At 36.0% G+C, this 19,057-nt stretch overlaps 1 protein-coding gene across 1 annotated transcript in view; it reads right to left on the bottom strand.

Moving 5' to 3' along the window:
• Positions 1 to 399: 399 nt before the first annotated feature.
• Positions 400 to 19,057, bottom strand: part of LOC145682312 (uncharacterized) — a 34,931-nt gene continuing 16,273 nt past the window's right edge. Inside the window, exons 3-4 of the mRNA XM_081753889.1 lie at positions 9,847 to 10,049; positions 400 to 1,258 (exon numbers count right to left, since the gene is read on the bottom strand). Coding sequence (XP_081610015.1) covers positions 530 to 1,258; positions 9,847 to 10,049 — 932 coding nt within the window. The 3' untranslated portion in view covers positions 400 to 529. The remainder of the gene's footprint in view (positions 1,259 to 9,846; positions 10,050 to 19,057) is intronic.

Below are 19,057 nucleotides of genomic sequence, written 5' to 3'. Positions count from 1 at the left end.
CTAAAAAATCTCAATATGTTAATTTTTTTCGTTTGCTATACATCATCTCCAAGATTATTTTCTAAAATTTCTTCACGGCTTTACTTTTTTGTTGCATTTATTCCTAAGACTGATATACTATAGTGCATTATATTTTTCCTTTTTATTTAAATTCTTAAAGTCTATTTTGCGTTTCATAAATCTTATTTTTTTTGGTGCTTTTTCAAGTTTTAAACCATTTTTTCCTATTTTTTAATTTTAAACTTTTCGTACTATTTTAACATTTTGAACATTTTTCTTACTTTTCAGATAGTTTAAACTTTTTTTTTAATTTTCAATCTTAAACATTTTATATCTTTTAATATTTTTGAGATTTTTTGTAATTTAAAACTCTTTCGTATTTTATTAATGTCTCTTAAATAGAATAGACCCATATTTTTGTTACAGAAACGAGAATTAATGCATCGAAATCGCCAGACTTTTATTAATAGAACAATTAGTTACATTATTTTTCAGCTAACAAAAGCTGATGGAGAAAAGGTAGTTGAAATTACTCGGCTCGCCACACAGTTATTTTAAGAGATGGGGGATTGTGATTTAACTGATCCATCAAAACATTGCGAACCATCAAACAATCATTTTTGTCGGTAATAACACCCTCTGGATAGCGAAGAGTGTATGGCATTGAAGTAAAACCTACACAACGATTCTTACCAAGAATCAGGGAGATGTTGTAACGAAACTTTTCAGCCTGATGCTGATCGCCAACCAATTGAAGGAGGAAGTAATGGAAATGAGCGATACGTTTATGTGTAAACTTGAAGTAAGCCGATGGAGCCTTCAGAAGTTTGAATTCTGTTTTATTTTCTACAGCAAATTTGAAATAACAATGATTGTTAGCTGACATCCCGTAAATCAAGCGTCCAGGTTCACCATGCTGTTGCAGGAAATGCTCTTCAAATCCTGATGGTCTTACCTCATCATTGCATGTTTCGATGAAACATAAATATGGCCTGTATTTGCAGGTTCTCTGGTGGTAAACAACATTCTGTCGTACAGGACTCTTGAATGTACAACCATCGGGCTCATAGCTGCAGGGTACCATTGGAAGTGGACGCAAGGCGTTGACGGGGTGGGCACGATTGCGTTTTCTTTGACGGCATGGGCGACAGATGAGGCGCCCTCTTCTGCATGTAGTAACAGGAAGAGCTGGAGGACTGGAGTAACAATCAGAACATGTAAAGGATGGTAATCCAAATTCTGGCGGATTTGCAGCTGCCTGTAACAAGTAAAGAAAAATCTCTTATTCTATGACAAACAATCAACATATATCTATGTATTTCCATCTATTGACACGAGGTTATGGACGAAATAAAAAAATCGTTGTAAATGAAATATTTATCATTAATAATAATAATAATAATAATAATAATAATAATAATAATAATAATAATAATAATAATAATAATAATAATAATAATAATAATAATAATAATAATAAACTATTCGGGCTCCCAGCTAAATTTGGCTACGACTCTCAGCTATATCTATATTCTGTTTTTATACAGCTAATGCACTTTTCAAAATTTGCTAACCTCTTCAAAAGCGGCTATATTTTGACTTTGCATTTACGGAAACACTGATGTACACAAACACTAAAATTTTGAGACTTAGTAACACTGAAGATTAGTGTGCTATGACTGTCTTTCGTGTTTGTTGAAGTTTAGCATCCCTTTTTAACGCAGACTCGATATGAGACATCGATCTATAGTTTAAGATGGAACTCAACTGTTGTATTCTCGCCACTGGTCTCATGGCTAGCTTGCTTCTCATGTATGTGCTAACAGGTTAGTTTTCCGGTCAGATATAGAGTGGGTCAATGGATCATGGATCAAGATTTGTGAGTGGGCCAATGGGTCGTTGGTCAACAGGACATGACTCACTGCGACCCACCACCAACCGTGATCCATTCTGATCCACCGAACCACCATACCATGACTCACAGACCTACCCTGCTCAGTGCATTATAAATAGCATCTTTTGAACACTGGCAAATTTGTGTACGTTTTACTTTCAAGGCCTCTATTTTCTCCTTTTTTTATTTGTTTCTATTTACTTACAAGGGACGTATGCGAACCTTACAGCTACATATTTATATTGGTACCCTGACTAATTGTGAATAGCTAATCATCGTGTTGATAATCACTCGGTAATGAAATGCTTTGTTTACTCTCTACGCATAACATATATACCAAGCAGTGACCGGGTGAGGCTATGGCGAGTTATACCCCAAAAACGCCATAAAAGGCAGAAAATGAAAAATGCATGCAAGTAACCTGATACCTACGGGAGCAGGACGCGTAACCAAGAACATAGCAGTAGTGTGATTCAACCAGTGTTGCCATTCCAATACAAATTTATAGTTTTTTTTTTTTCAGATAGAACGTATATCATTTTATGGCATTAAAACAAATGGCATAAAACGTGAAAGAAAATAAGCAAAAGGTGGGTTATCATTGTTACCAAATAGGGAGATATGAGGCTCTAAAATCGAGAAATTATAGGATTCGTACAGGGAAATGAACAATGTACAACAAGAAGACGACTGCAGAAGGACCAAATGTACAGTAGAGAGTAAACTACAGCATGCACAGCATCCAATAACTAACAGGCATGATACAGGATTCACCCAAAATGGGGACCTGGTAGAGTTGCCGTAGAAAGAAGTTACATGAGACATTATGCGGAAATGTGAACAACAAACAAGTCTTCCTGTAGCGCATTAACTCCAACGGTACTTGTGTGGAATCGATATTTCGAACCACTCCTGAGAGCTATAAAACGAACTGTCTTGGGGTTGCAACACTGTATAAAATCCTCCATGCTTTCCAAACCACAGAAACGAAGGCGTAGAGTACAGAAAAGTTATGGCACGAAAGGTAACCAATCTGTGACTAGAAAGTACGTCAGAATCGATTCTAAAGATTAGTGAACTGTGATAGGTGTCAGTCGAGAGTATAGGAAATGTATAATTAGCATGTGAGACGATGATGAAGATAAAGCACACTGCATTCAAGTTATCAGTAATATACACGTGCAAAATACTTTAATATAATACACCAATACATACAACAGAAAACTCACAGATAGTATGGTATACGTACATTTCTCGCCCTAGGCAGGCACTCGATATGACGTATCAAGACCGTTAGTCACTGGAGGCTGTGGTTTACTTCCTACTGTACATTTGGTCCTTCAGCAGTGTTGTTGTTGTTATACATTTGTTCGTTTCATTGTACGGACCCCATAATTTCTCAACTTCAGAGCCTCATATCTTCCTTATTTGACAACACTGATAAGCCACTTTTTGCTTATTTTGTTTCACGTTTTATGCCAATTGTTTTAATGCTATAAAATGATATACGTTCTATTTGAAAAGCTATAAATTTGTGTTGGGATGGCAACACTGCTTGTGTCACAGTACCGCCGTGTACTTGGTCCCGCTTCTCCCCTCCGGTATGTTCAGGTTACCTGCATACATTTTTCATTTTCTGCGTTTTATGGCGGTTTTGGGGCATAACTCGGCACAGCCTCACCCGGTCACTGCTTGGTATACGTATTATACGTAGCGGGTAAACAAGGCACTTCCGCAACGAGTGACTATACCACCATAATTAACAATTCTCAATTAGACAGGGTAGCAATTTTCATAAATATCTAGCTGTCACGTTTCGCATACGACCCTTGTAAGTGAAAAAAGAACTTCAGACACTTTTGAATATTGATATTTGTAATTGTAATAATAGCAACCAGACTTACTACTTGACTTTTGGGACACAGTCGAATTTTACACTTTTTTCCTATTATGTTGGGCCTACTTTACCTTGATTTGAGACTTTCAAATTTTACCCATTTTCCACCGAAAATTATCAGTAATTCAACAAGGAAATAATGATATATGATAATTAAACTGAAATTCATAATATGGTCCATGACAAACACTTTACCATTTTATATTGTAAAAGTCAGGTCCACTGGCATTGGTTAACAGAGCGGTGCTTGAGCGATTGACTGTAGAAATGCAAACTCCGATTAGTGATAGTTTCACAACCATGTGTTATTACATGTGTAAACTCTTTAGTCAGTGGAAAGGAGGGCTTGGATCATGGGTCAAAGTTGATGATGATGGGTTTTGGTGAGTAGGGTGAGTAGTGGATCAGAGTGGGTCATGATGAGTCACGGTTTGTGATGAATCAGTTTGTCAAGGATCAAGATTTCATTGACCCATCTCTGTTTCTGGCAGGAGAACTTTGAAATTTGAAGGCATTCCACCTAAAAAATTGCAAATCTATGCCTCATTTAACGTCGGTGTTAGAAACAGACGCTGAACTTCGATTAACACACAAATCAAACCACTGTAATGCGTGTTGAGTTGATTAATTGAGTTCTGCAAAAGCCATAATCTGACTGTAACAAATACGCTCTTCGAACAACCACTAAGAAGAAAATACACATGGGCAAGACCAGCAGACAAAAAAAGATACCAAATAGATTATATACTGGTCCGACAAGCATTTAAAAATCAAGTGAAAAACAATAAGAGTTACCCAGGTGCAGACGTTGACTCAGACCATAATTTAGTTTTGATGAAGAGCGAACTTCGACTAAAGAAGAAAAGAGTGGTAGCACCAAACAAAAGATGGAACACAATCAAACTAAGAAGAGATGAAAACACGAAAAGGGAATTTGCAACGGCGACAGACAAAGAGACATCTAAGGTACAGTAGCTTTAGCGGGGGATGACATCAACTCGAAATGGGAAGCCATGAAAGCACGAATAACAAGAGCAACCAACGAGCACATTAGAAGAGAATCGAGAACCCACATAAACCTTGGATAACAGTAGACATATTGGAAATGGTGGAGAAAAGAAGACAGTTCAAGATAACAAACAAAGAAGAGGAATACAGAAGGTGCAGAAATCAAATGAACAGAGAAGTAAAGAAGGCCAGAGAAAACTGGATAAACAACTTGAGCAAGGAAATTGAGGAAAATATAGTCAAAGGCAATACAGAAACGGCATATAGAAAGGTTAGAAGTTCGACGAGAAAAAGAAACACGCAGACATTATCATAGACAAGGACAAGACAACGCTAATAGAAGAGAAACAAATAACAAGAAGATAGAAGGAATATATTGAAGAAATCTACAAAGGAGACACAGAGAAGGAAAAAGAGATAGAGAAGGAAGAAGACGTCGATGAAAATGAATTAGGACCATCAATTTTCCAGTGCGAATTTGACAATGTTTTGGAGAAAATGCAACATGGTAAAGCCCCAGGAATGGACCAAATACCAACGGAAGTAATTAAGAATCTTCAAATAGCAACAAAGAAGAAACTGTTTAATCTTATTAATGAAATGTACATCTTGGGAAAAAATACCAAGAGACTTCGAGAAAAGCATATTGGTCCTTATCCCGAAAAGGAAAGGCACACGGAAATGCGAAGAACACATGTGCAGAACGATAAGTTTGCTTTCCCATACATCAAAAATACTGCGCAAAATTATCGCACAGCGAATGGAAGGGGAAAATCGAAGAACGGCTATCGAAGGACCAGTTTGGATTCAGGAGGAAAAGGGGAACAAGGGAAGCAATACTGAGTCTACGGTTGTTCATGTAACGCACATCCGAATAAACAAACCAATTGTGATAGCAATTGTAGATATTGAAAAAGCTTTTGCCAATGTAGATTTGAATATCATATTCAGAGCGCTGAAGAATCTGAAGGTGGATTACAGAGACAGAAGAATAATATACCAACTTTACAGCTGTTATAGGAAGAGATCAGAAGGAAGCAAGAATAAGTAAAGGGGTAATGCAAGGATGTGAACTTTTACCTCTCCTGTTCAACGTCTATGTAGAAGAGGATATTAAAGAATTCTTTGATAAAAACGAGAAAGGCGTAAAAGTAAATGGCCAGGTTTTCAGCACAACAAGGTTCGCTGGTGACATAGTACTGATAGTAGAGAACGAAAAGGACTTGCAGGAAGCACTTTCAAACTTGAACGACCAACTGGAGAAAACATGCAAAAATGAAGATAAATAAGAAGAAAACCAATGTGATAAAGTGCACAAGAGCAGGACAGGAAGGGGCAAACGTATGACTAGAAGGAGAGAAAATCGAAAACGTTAAGACATTTCCCAATTTTGGAAGTCTCTAATATCCTCGAACGAAAGAAGTGAAAAAGACGTAAGTTCCAGAATAGCGCAGGCCAAACAAGCATTCAATAGGAAAAGAGGACTGCTAACATCAAGAAATTTGTCGTTGGACGTTCGAAAACGATTTATTAAGACTCTGGTATGGAGCGTGACGCTTTATATATCAGAGACGTGGACATTGAGAAAAGCTGAAATATCCAAGTTGGAAGCATTTGAAATGTGGTGTTGGCGCAGAATGCCGCGCATATCATGGACCAAAAGGAAAAGAAACGAAGACGTACTAAAGGAAGCTAATGAAGGACGACAGATCATGAAGATAATAGGAAAAAGAAGAAACAGCAAGCTTGGCCATCTTATTCGGCACTCCGATTGGATCACCGTGTTGATAGAGGGAAAGGACGAAGGAAAACCAGGAAGAAGAAGACCAGGGATAGAATATCTAGACGCAGTTACAAAAAAGAGACCTTATCAAATTATAAAACAGCTCTCCCAAGCGAAAGAAAAGTTCTAAAATTTCCACGTTGCCCACCAGCCTATTTTTGAGGTGAACAATAAGAAGACGGAAGTTTCGATGTAGGACGTTTCGCTTCTTAAATGCTCTTCTGAGAGATGAATTTCTACGTGCGATTCAAATAGAACGAATGGCGAACATGAAGTCAGAGCAAACAAACAAAAGAAAAAAATGCTGGCGTTACAGAGAGTCTGAGCAACATTTGTGCAAATACAAACTTAATGCTATAATTACTTTATTTAAGGTAGTTGCATACAATTTTAAATTCTAAATTTGGTGACTCTTAGGAAACTGAAGTTGTTCAGATTTTCTTTAGCAGAATTCCTATGAGGCAGGCATATATGCAGGAATTTATTTTGGGAGGGCCTAAATTCAATATAAGGATAACTTATAGTAAGTATAGTGTACAATCACTCCTAAAATTAGACTAAATTTACACAAAAGTTAGGATATCGGGGGACCTCGTTATTCTATTATCATGAACACATTTCATTCTATCATGAACGAACTCCAACGTCATTCTCTAATTGCTTGAATTATATTTTAACCAGTTTACGCTATGGCACGGTAACTACACTACGGCAGTATGAGTGTAAGATCACAAAATTCAAAGTAATATTTTATTTTTTCTAGGTGAACTAGTTCTCCATTTTTCTCCATTACGAATATGTAATTAATGTTCTTATTTTTTTAAACACTGAAATATTCTTTACAGCCAAACGTCTTCACACCGAAACTTTCTACACCAAAACGTCCTAGAGACATTTGGAGCATATTATAATAGAATAGATATGTATAAGAAAAAAAATCAACATATATCGCTAGACTACTAATGTGAGACTAGACTACAACACACAACATATGCAGAAGCCAACACATATTCATTCAGGGATGTGGCCAGCAAGTTGCTCTATGGAGAGATGACTCAATGTGTTACTAACGAAAAAGAAGAATGCTATATTACAGCTCTGAGTGACTTGACAAATAGTTATTGGAAAACTGTTACGAAAACAAACTTACATCAAATAAAAAAATTACAAATATTCTTATAAGTTCCATTTAAATATCGTGAACAGATATTCCACCAATCAGAGATAAGCATTTGTTTACATTTTCTAATTTTGGCCAATCACAAACAAGCAATTGTTTTCATCTTTCAGATGGATAATTCTTTTACCATTGAGAAGTAGTTTTTTTTCTCTCGATGGTAAAATACAACATATTATAACCAGTGTTCGAAGTGAAAAAGAAAAAGCAGAGGCGGTATGTTTAACTAGGATTTTATCTCGACATACCGGCTATCTAACTGTTGAAATGCAGTGAGGGTATGTTGCCTAAAAGATTGCATTTCTATTTACATAATGACTCAAACCCATTGAGGATCTTCTCTGTAGTAACGGGGGGTGGGGAATAAAGAGAGATTTTGATCCCCCATTAACAATTTTTTGATTTTGATCCATTTATGTTGTATTACAGAGAATTATACACGAAACTGCTCAAAAATAGAATCGGAATATTAACAATTTCCTACGGGAAAACTTCTGGTCTCCCTACTCGACTGTGGATTATTCCAAACTTCCGGAAGGTCCGTCCCCCACAGCAGACAACCCTTAAGTCCACCCATGCTCAAAACACGACATTGAGGCAAGAAGACACACACACATACATAACGAAGAAACAATTCAATATGGCATATCTAAATACAGTATAAACTAGATGAACCTTTTTGAAGACTCCTCATTTTAAAAACAAAAGGTATGAAAGAGATAACAAAAATGTCGGTGTTGTCAAGTTAGAAATTTTTATACATAAGAAATACGACCTTTTTACGTGCAAAGCTATTCATTAATTACTCTCTATAAAAATGGATTTATTAAAGGTATTTAGCATTTACTTTCCAGTGACGGTATGTTTTAATCATTAAAAACCAGAGATGTTATGCCTTCATTGCTGAAAAACCAAAGGCGGTATGGCATATCACCGCATACCGTCTCATTTCAACCACTGACTATAACACTTAAATTCCACACAAAGAATAATTTTTATATACTACCTTGCTTTGCCTTTAGTAATATTGTTAGGTCATATTGTCCCAATTTATATATTTGTGTTACCATTATTCATAAGATTTCAACTTCTGTACGAGGAAATGTTGACCGAATTACCTTAATACCCAGAGTCACTTTAAAAAAAAAAAATACAAATTTTCTTATTACTACTTTTAAGAATTTTCCGTGTTATGAGAGAGAATCAATCCACGCTTTCGTATGGGCAGTTACTTATGTCTTATATAGTGGTGGGCACAAAAACCGGTTTTTCGGTTTTAAAAAAACCGAAACCGGTTTTTGAAAATTTTCAAAAAACTGGTTTCGGTTTTTCACCGAAATTAGTTCGGTTTTCTCCGAAACCGGTTATCGGTTTTCTCCAAAACCGATTCCGGTTTATTTTTTAAAAAATTGTTCTATTTCTGACCAGAATGGTGTTTCGTTGTTCTCCGGAAACCGAATCCATTTTCTCAGAAATAGTTTTATGTGTTTTCGAAAAGTTTTCACCGAAACCAGTTTCGGTGAAAACCGAACCGGTTTTGGAGAAAACCGAAACCGGTTTCGGTGAAAAACCGAACCAGTTTTGAAGAAAACCGAGCCGGTTTTGGAGAAAACCGAAATGTCGGTTTTTCGGGTTTCGGTTTTTATAGAAACCGGTTTTGCCCATCCCTAGTCTTAAACTATATTATTGTTCAGTTAGTTGCACTCTCGCAACCATAAGGATAAGATCTCCTCGCTGAAGTTGTAGACGGCCAACAGATATCGCGTGGATTTACTCGTAGTAAAATAAATAATGATCTATGATTGCTAATTTAATTTCAGAGAAGCTGAAATGATATAAGAAATTCAAGAGGTCCTGACAGCAGTTGCAATTGTTGGGAAAATAATTAATATTAAATTTCCCTTAAATCTAAATATCCCTTTTTACGAAGATGAGGCAGAAAGGGAATTAGGCAGAACAGGACTTCCTGTCGTGCCTAAAGATAAGATTAGATAAAGAATGTGTTACAAAGTGCTGGAGGGTCATTAGGCAGAACAGGAAGACACCAGTAAATCTATGAAGAGTAAATCTGAAAAGAAAGCTCTTACCTCATCCGGAAGACCTCTGCGGATCCGGTCGTTACGAAAACCAAGCTGTGGCCATGGCTGTCTTAATCCTCCTGCATTTACTACTTCTATCTGCATTAGGTCTAGCTGTTCGTTTCTGTCTCTTCTTTCGTTTTCGATTATGCAATCCATTGCAATAACCGCTAGCAAAACGGGATCGTCCAGTATAATTTCCTCCTCTCGACCTAAATGAGTGGAACATTTATTAGTCCTAAGGGTTTAGCTACAGTATTACAAATTACTGTATATTACTTTCAGTATGCTATTATTTCTCACTGTTGTCTAGTTATGGTCAGTTCTAGGAGTTTCAGATATACTTCGAAATAATTGCTGATATTTACAGTAAAACATTAACATTTACATTACATGATCGTAGTTCCGTAAATTAATCGAAAAGCTTTATTTTTAGTGAATCTTTAACTTTGTAGGGACGGGCGTGGCATACAAACATACAGTTGATTGTCCCATTGAGGACAGGTGTGGTCTATAAACACTTCTGGGTGAAGAGTATGGGTGTGGTTTATTGCCTCATTTGCATTTAATTTGCCAAATAAGTCATTCCAAAACAAATCATAGGCTTGTATGGCGTCCATTTTTCTCATCTGTGAAGGAAAACTGATAGCCATTCCTATAATGTTAAGGCTCAAACTCAGTAATAGACGGAAACTTTAATCATTAATGCTTGTTTAAATTAAATGAAAGCTTTCAGTTTAACATCCCATGATTATGTTCTTTGGGCCAAGGGAGATGGATGATTAAGGCAAGTGAACGATGATGAAACAATTGGTGGAATGAGAATATGGGAGGAAACCCACAAATACGATGTTGTCCACCACCAATTTACTTGGCCGTGGGATCGAACCAGAGACTTCATACACTAGAGGTGAGCATTCTACCACTGAACCACCGTGCCCCCTCCCAAATATTAGGTCAATTTTGAACACAAATGAATAAAATTTGATTCAGAAATACAGTCAAATGGTGGCGGGAGGGAGTAGAGAACAGTTTTAGATATCAAGAAAAGAAAGAGAAACTGGTTGGGACATTGATTAAGAAGGAAGTGTATCTTGAGGGAAGTGTTTGAGGATATGGTGGCAGGAAAGAGAGGAAGAGGGCGAAGGAGACTACAATTTATGGATTATATCAAAGTAGAAAAATTCTATGAGAAGAGGAAGAGGTTAGTGGAACACCGTGGCCCACGGAAGCTTTTCATTTGCGACAAGGGACCTGCTAATAATGGCAGAAAACCTATGATGATGATGATAATGAATGAAGAGCAATGTTACCAGAGCTTGTGCCTTGCTTTCAAGTTGCTAATGAAGCTCTTTCAATAGCGAGAACAGAGAAATTTAGAAAAAGATCTAGATGTAAATGAGAATGGGCAACCAATTGTGGAGTGAATGGTTTTCGATCTGAAAATGCTAAAAGAGTTGTGCAAACATAAACTATTTTTCAATCGCTTAACCGTTGTGTTTACTATTTTGACAGCACCGAAAATAGTACCATTATATCCTGTCTTAACGATAGTCTGAGTAAGGATAGCATGTACAGAATTTGATTTCCTTTATCCAGCGGTTTCGCAGATCTGAAGGACTGTAAGGAAAAATTAATTTCTCCTTAGGGATTATGTTTTAAAGGAACTAATCTTACACATAACCTCGAGTAAGATATTAGTACGTTATAAACATTTTAGAAGGTTTTAATTTAGAATAGCCCAACGTTTTCAGGGATTTGACGAAATGTTAAAAGCACAGTAGTCTCTCATTTTAGGGATCACATTTCCTAAGAGCAGCCTATCTTCTATAAAACTTAAGAGTTAACGGACAACACTTGTTTTAATTTTCTTCATTCAGTTGAATCCCCAACAGTTTCTGCGATATGGATGAAAAAGAAAATGTTCAACACTTAGCTTTCCTTCGGAGCTTACCGGTCACATTTTGCAAAATCCGTTCTTATGGTTTTAGGGATTAGGATTAGGAATTAGATTTCTGGGCTTTCGGCATCTATGGCCATGTTAGTCCGTCACTAGGATTAGGATTAGGAATTAGATTTCTGGACTTTCGGCATCTAGGGCCATGTTAGTCCGTCACTAGGGTTAGGATTAGGAATTAGATTTCTGGGCTTTCGGCATCTAGGGCCATGTTAGTCTGTCACTAGAATTAGGATTAGGAATTAGATTTCTGGGCTTTCGGCATCTAGGGCCATGTTAGTCTGTCACTAGAATTAGGATTAGGAATTAGATATCTGGGCTTTCGGCATCTATGGCCATGTTAGTCTGTCACTAGAATTAGGATTAGGAATTAGATTTCTGGGCTTTCGGCATCTAGGGCCATGTTAGTCTGTCACTAGAATTAGGATTAGGAATTAGATATCTGGGCTTTCGGCATCTATGGCCATGTTAGTCTGTCACTAGAATTAGGATTAGGAATTAGATTTCTGGGCTTTCGGCATCTAGGGCCATGTTAATCTGTCACTAGAATTAGGATTAGGAATTAGATATCTGGGCTTTCGGCATCTATGGCCATGTTAGTCTGTCACTAGAATTAGGATTAGGAATTAGATTTCTGGGCTTTCGGCATCTAGGGCCTTGTTAGTCTGTCACTAGGATTAGGATTAGGAATTAGATTTCTGGGCTTTCGGCATCTATGGCCATGTTAGCTCGTCACTAGGATTTGGATTAGGAATTATATTTCTGGGCTTTCGGCATCTATGAGCATGTTAGCCCGTCACTAAGATTAGGATTAGGAATTAGATTTCTGGGCTTTCAGCATCTAGGCCATGTTAGCCCGTCACTAGGATTAGGATTAGGAATTATATTTCTGGGCTTTCGGCATCTATGGCCATGTTAGCCCGTCACTAGGATTAGGATTAGGAATTAGATTTCTGGGCTTTCGACATCTATGGCCATGTTAACCCGTCCCACATATGAGGGATGACGTCCCTCAGTGATCACACTGCCCGGGAAATTGGAGAGGAAGACAAGAATGCGAAATGGAGTGGCTTGGGACGTTCCCGGCAGTTGCCTATTGTGGATAAGGAAAACCCAAGAAAAACTTCACTCAGGATGGCTGGGCTAAAACAGCTGTTATACCTTTTTGAGTGAGTGTCCTCACGGGGAATCGAAACCGGTACCGCTCGCACCAAAGGCTAGAGAGTTAGCGACCCGGGGTCTCTTATGGTTTTAAGGATAACACAATTTCCAGTTCCAATGCTGAACATTTCTCGGATACGGTGATGATAATTTAGCGAAAGCGGGTTTAATCACATAAAAGTTCAGTAAAACACCCTCAAATATAATATTTTGTTACACGAGGGGGTTTGATTATTTATGGGCAAATCCTTGCTACACATTTATCCTTTTCAACATTTAATCGTATCTCGACGAAGAAAGAATCACGTTAAGTCAGACGTTAGAAGTGTGTTCACTGAAAGAAGATGAATTTCGATGAGAAGTAGATTCCCGTGAAGTTGAAAATAAAGTAAAGTGAGAGTCGAAAGATAATGTTGTGTTTCAGGTTGATTGATGTTTGGAGAATTTGCCACTTGTGAACCAAACACACTGAAAAGTTAGGAAGAGTTCCAATGTGACCGTATAGTTAGCTAGGATTAGGGATTAGATTTCTGTTCTTTCTTCATCTATGGCCATGTTAGCCCGTTAATTATGAGGAATGGCGTCCCTCGGTGACCACATTATCCGAAGAAAAGGAAAGAAGGAAATGTCTGGGACCTGTATGTTAGGTACCATTCGGGCATTTGCCTGGTGTGAATAAGGAAAAACCCAGGAAAACCTCACTCAAGATGACTGGTCTGAAACACCTCTCACACTTTTTCGGCCAAGTGCTCCCACTGGGAATCGAACCCAGGTATGCTCCAGGGGTTGATCAAGGACCGGGCAACCCGGACAACTGGCCAGGGCGCCACAGTTAGGGGGACGCCAAAAGAAGCCTCAAAATGTAAATTTTATAACGTGTTTTTTTAATTGACTTTTCTGGTTTATATTCTTGTAAAGTAGCTTCAATTACATCATATTTTGCCATTCCACCATGGAAGAAGAGAGTTTCGTAGTACGAAAGTGGGGGGGGGCTGTATCGACGAATGGAGACATGGCATGTAGGAGAAAGAGTGGAGGGGAAGTTGGTATTGGGCCATGTTCTTTGTGAACTTTTCCCAGGCAATGAATGTTATTGGATTTGACATATGTTACTCTTTTAAAATGATAGTGGAAGGGGAACAGTATATACAGACTTACTTTTGATTTCTTAGGAAGGACACCGCCGTGCCAGACTGTCGTCGTTTGCTGAAAGTAATGTCTAGAAAATATTATTGTTTCGCTAGGTACAGTTCTTGCCAAATCATTCATTTCCACAATGTTTGTGAAATAGAATATACCATTCCGCAACAATAGGAGGGGGTTTGAAGCGGCATTAAAAAAACACACACACACACACACACACAAAAAAAAAAAACATTCAGCGACTACCTTTGAATTCTTCCTCCCTCCAGCAATTTTGTTTTCGTTGTTACTAATAACAATGAGGGATAAACTAAGACATAAAATTATCAGTTCAGCAACAACCACCACCACTTGTAATATGACATTAAATAGTTAAGGTTTAAAATTTTCTAAAATAATAATTGTAATTCATAATTAGCCTCGGTTGTTCTGTTATTAAAACGAAGATAACAAATTTTTCACCAAATTGTAATAGTAATATCCTAATTGAGATTTAAATCATTTTAAGAAAATTTATGGCTCTCTATGACCTCTGGTGGTACTTTTTGGAATGAAACTTTTGTTCATCTGCAGCGCTACCTGGGATCGTCAGATCACAGGCTGCTATCAAATAGGAAGGAAAACGCTTATCTTTGGTGTCAAAATTCAATATATTTCAAACTAATCGGCTTCTAAATTAAATTAAGTGTTGGTTGTGTATTTGATAAATTGTGCATATGTGAGTTTACTGCTGTGAAAGCTTTGGTTTATAATTGGAATACCTACTGTAAGTAAATTATTTTCTAAAATTTCTCTTGGCAAGTTAGTTCGCCATTTAACATTGTGGTTGTTTCTATGCTGTTATCGCTGGTCGATATTTGAATGATAATGAGTTTTATAACTGAATTCTAAGTACAATTTTGTTATCTAAGTTAAATTTATTTCGTGTTATTTTTTGTATTCTCAAAAATTGGCAATTAATTATATTGTTCGAGTTTACAGATATAAAGTTGATAATATCCGATTTAACTCTATTATTTGCCTAATGTAGAGCTTAGATTACCTGGCGTGCTATGAGAGTTTTTCTTTTTTTATTACTGGTAGATATTGGATTTAATAAGTTCCCACTTTGTTCAGTTACTTGAACTATACCAACATAACCATAATTTATTTATTAGTGGGGGAAATTCAATTCTCCTTCCTTCCAGCGTGCACGCTTAAGTTGTCTTTGCGGAGGTAGGTGCGCGTGTAACGTGTTAATATCCTTCCAAAATAATTGTAGTATTAATATATATATATATATATATATATATATATATATATATATATATATATATATATATATATATATATATATATATATATATATATATATATATATATATATATATAGAAACAGGAAATACGTTTATTTTAAAAAAAAAAAACTCTCATAGCACGCCAGGTAATCTAAGCTCTACATTAGGCAAATAATAGAGTTAAATCGGATATTATCAACTTTATATCTGTAAACTCGAACAATATAATTAATTGCCAATTTTTGAGAATACAAAAAATAACACGAAATAAATTTAACTTAGATAACAAAATTGTACTTAGAATTCAGTTATAAAACTCATTATCATTCAAATATCGACCGGCGATAACAGCATAGAAACAACCACAATGTTAAATGGCGAACTAACTTGCCAAGAGAAATTTTAGAAAATAATTTACTTACAGTAGGTATTCCAATTATAAACCAAAGCTTTCACAGCAGTAAACTCACATATGCACAATTTATCAAATACACAACCAACACTTAATTTAATTTAGAAGCCGATTAGTTTGAAATATATTGAATTTTGACACCAAAGATAAGCGTTTTCCTTCCTATTTGATAGCAGCCTGTGATCTGACGATCCCAGGTAGCGCTGCAGATGAACAAAAGTTTCATTCCAAAAAGTATCACCAGAGGTCATAGAGAGCCATAAATTTTCTTAAAATGATTTAAATCTCAGTTAGGATATTACTATTACAATTTGGTGAAAAATTTGTTATCTTCGTTTTAATAACAGAACAACCGAGGCTAATTATGAATTACAATTATTATTTTAGAAAATTCAAAAACCTTAACTATTTAATGTCATATTACACACTACAAAAGAGCCAGTAAGCCCATGCTATCCAAAATAGATGAGTGATGGGGAGCTCCAAAAAGTCACTTTGCCCGGATGAAAATTTTGCCTTGGTTCGCCCTTAGACTGCTAGCACCAAAGACGTGAGCGTTAGCGACTTACTTACGAATGCACCTTCAACGAGAGAAGTGCAGTGGGATCTCAAATTGTTTACACCCTACGTTAACCTGTATATCCATGTCTTATATAGTGTCTGTGGTAAAGGAGACGCAAAACTCCGAAAACAACATAATCATAGAAGATTAAGTATTAGCCTTTTCTCAGTTGTAATGTTTTTCTAGAAATTACAATGATTCACTTTCAAATAGAAATGTTTTTCTAGAAATTACAATGATTCACTTTCAAATAGAAATGTTTTACTAGAAATTACAACGATTCACTGTCAAACAGAAATGCTTTACTAGAAATTACAAAGATTTCCTGTCAAACAGAAATGCTTTATTAGAAATTACAAGGATTTCATGTCAAACAGAAATGTTTTTTTGAAATTTCAAATATTTACTGTCAAACAGAATTTTTTTCTAGAAATTACACGATTTCACTGTGAACGACCAACATAAGCAAGAGAAAATTATAGTATACGATTGACGTGATACAACCTAAAATTATGATTAAATGTTAAATTTTAAATTCTGTTTAACGATAATATCCAAAGATGATACATGAAACCAAGCAGATAAATATTCGATAGATAGATCAAGTAGATTACCATCGATAAATTTAACCAAGCTGAAAATAAAAAGAAATAAAATAATAATGGTAAGCTTTGAAGTAAATATTCAAGTGACGTTTCGAGAAAATGGAGTAAAACTAATCTTTATGCCGCTAAAAAGTATGTTGTTCTATGGCAAATTAATTACTTCTTATTCAGCTACTCTATGCAGATGATCTAAAATTATATAGGAGAATTATAACAATACTGGATTGTATTAGTTGGCAGGAAGATCTAGACAGAGTAAATGAGTAGTGCAAACCAGGGGCGTCATGTAGGGGGGCAGGGAGGGTCAATTGCCCCCCTTGAGTCTGAGATTTATATAAATTTTATCAATATAATAATAGTAAGTCAGTGAAAAACGCAAAATTTTACTTATGTCAAGGGCAAAATCTGAAATGACGCTCCTGGTGCAAACGCACTTTGTTAAACATAAATACAAATAAATGCAAAACAGTGTCCTTCACTAAAAAACAGAATGTCTTTAAATTTTAATATAAAATAAATAGTAAACAAATAAAGGGGGAACAAACTGTCAAAGATCTGGGCCTAAATATGATAGCAAACTATCATTTGAGCATCATATGACTCAATTTGTAAATGATGCAAACAGGAGTCTTGGATTTATTTTTGAGAATGAGAAGGGAATTTAATAAGTCGAATGCTTTCTGAAATTATATTTTACATTTGTTAGATCAAAGTTAGAATATGCGTCTATTATATGGAACCCCCACACGAAGAAAGACTCTATTAGAATAGAAAGAGTTCAAAATAAATTTCTGCGGTTTCTGGTGTACAAGAAAACAGGCATCTTCCCCACATACGAAAATAGTACTTCTCTTAATGAAAATTTTAACACAATGTCTCTCAATCACAGAAGAGTGTTAAATGACATGATATTCTTGTACAAAATATCTGTCTTTCATCTCAGGGTACCCAATAGAAACACACGTGTGGGCAATAGAAATTTCTGTGTAACAAATCTCGAACAAATGCAATAAAATAGTCACCAACGTGGAGGATGGTTGCAGTGTACAAAAACCTGATTACATTGTGTAAGTCAGGATAGATTTCGCAAATATATTACAAGTATTCAATGTTATTCTGATATGAACACTGTAATCGGGTAGAATTACCTGTTCTTCTCAAATAAAATAAATTTAAAAAAATAAGCTACAACCAATTTGCTTACTCATGTACTGTACATGTAAAAAAAAAATGAATGGTTGTGATATTAAATTTTTGTGCTCTTTTTTAAAACGGAACATCGAAGAAGGGAGTATGTGCACCAAAAGTACAAGTGGTAGTTAATAGGCCAGCGGAGAGGGGTGACCAATTGCACCGATTGTAATTTAGCTGGTTGAAATATAATTTAGTATTCTTTTCAGCAACCAGATTACAAGAGACATGAACCTACAGTTTCACGTGATGCCCGAACCACATGAGCTCACGCAGAGATTCGAACCCGGAGTTGAAATGATTGACGCACAGCTCAATCTTTATCTTTGCAGTCATATCATTTGGCACTGCTGTTTCACATACATAAAAAGCAACAAAAATTTGGTGTAGTTCTGAAGCGAGCCAAGCAAAATGCTAATGACTCTGGGGAAATCTGGCAATCAAACTTGTCACAGTTTAATCTGCATAACAGCTGCTTCATGTTTTATTCATGTAAACTGCATAATCACATTGTACCTATTGTGGTTTACTTTCTCCTAAAAATGGCACGTCTACTACTTGTAATGATTTATAACAAAAGTACAACATATAATTGTATAATTTAGAAAAAAATAACCGTATTCTATCCCATAGCACAAATTTTACTTAAGGACAATGGATTGTTTTGCCAGTATCTCGTTGTAAATTTACTATAGCTATACACCATATAAACAGGTTTATTTTTTCTAAATTTTGTTTTATCTTAGGGTATAGTGCTGTCGTAAAAGAAAGAAAAGAAAAACGGGGATGAGGGGAAGTTTTGAAGGTGATCGTTTAGCAGAGATTCAATAATAATAATAATAATAATAATAATCTCTTTTGTAATAATAGAACACGCCAATCTCTACGTAATGCTGATTCCTAATATAGGAA

Source organism: Thermobia domestica, chromosome 3, assembly GCF_964235325.1.
Source record: "Thermobia domestica chromosome 3, izTheDome1.hap1.1, whole genome shotgun sequence".
Classification (NCBI taxonomy): domain Eukaryota; kingdom Metazoa; phylum Arthropoda; class Insecta; order Zygentoma; family Lepismatidae; genus Thermobia; species Thermobia domestica.
The sequence above is the reverse complement of the archived record's forward strand: the minus strand, read 5'-3'. Positions and strand labels throughout refer to the sequence as shown.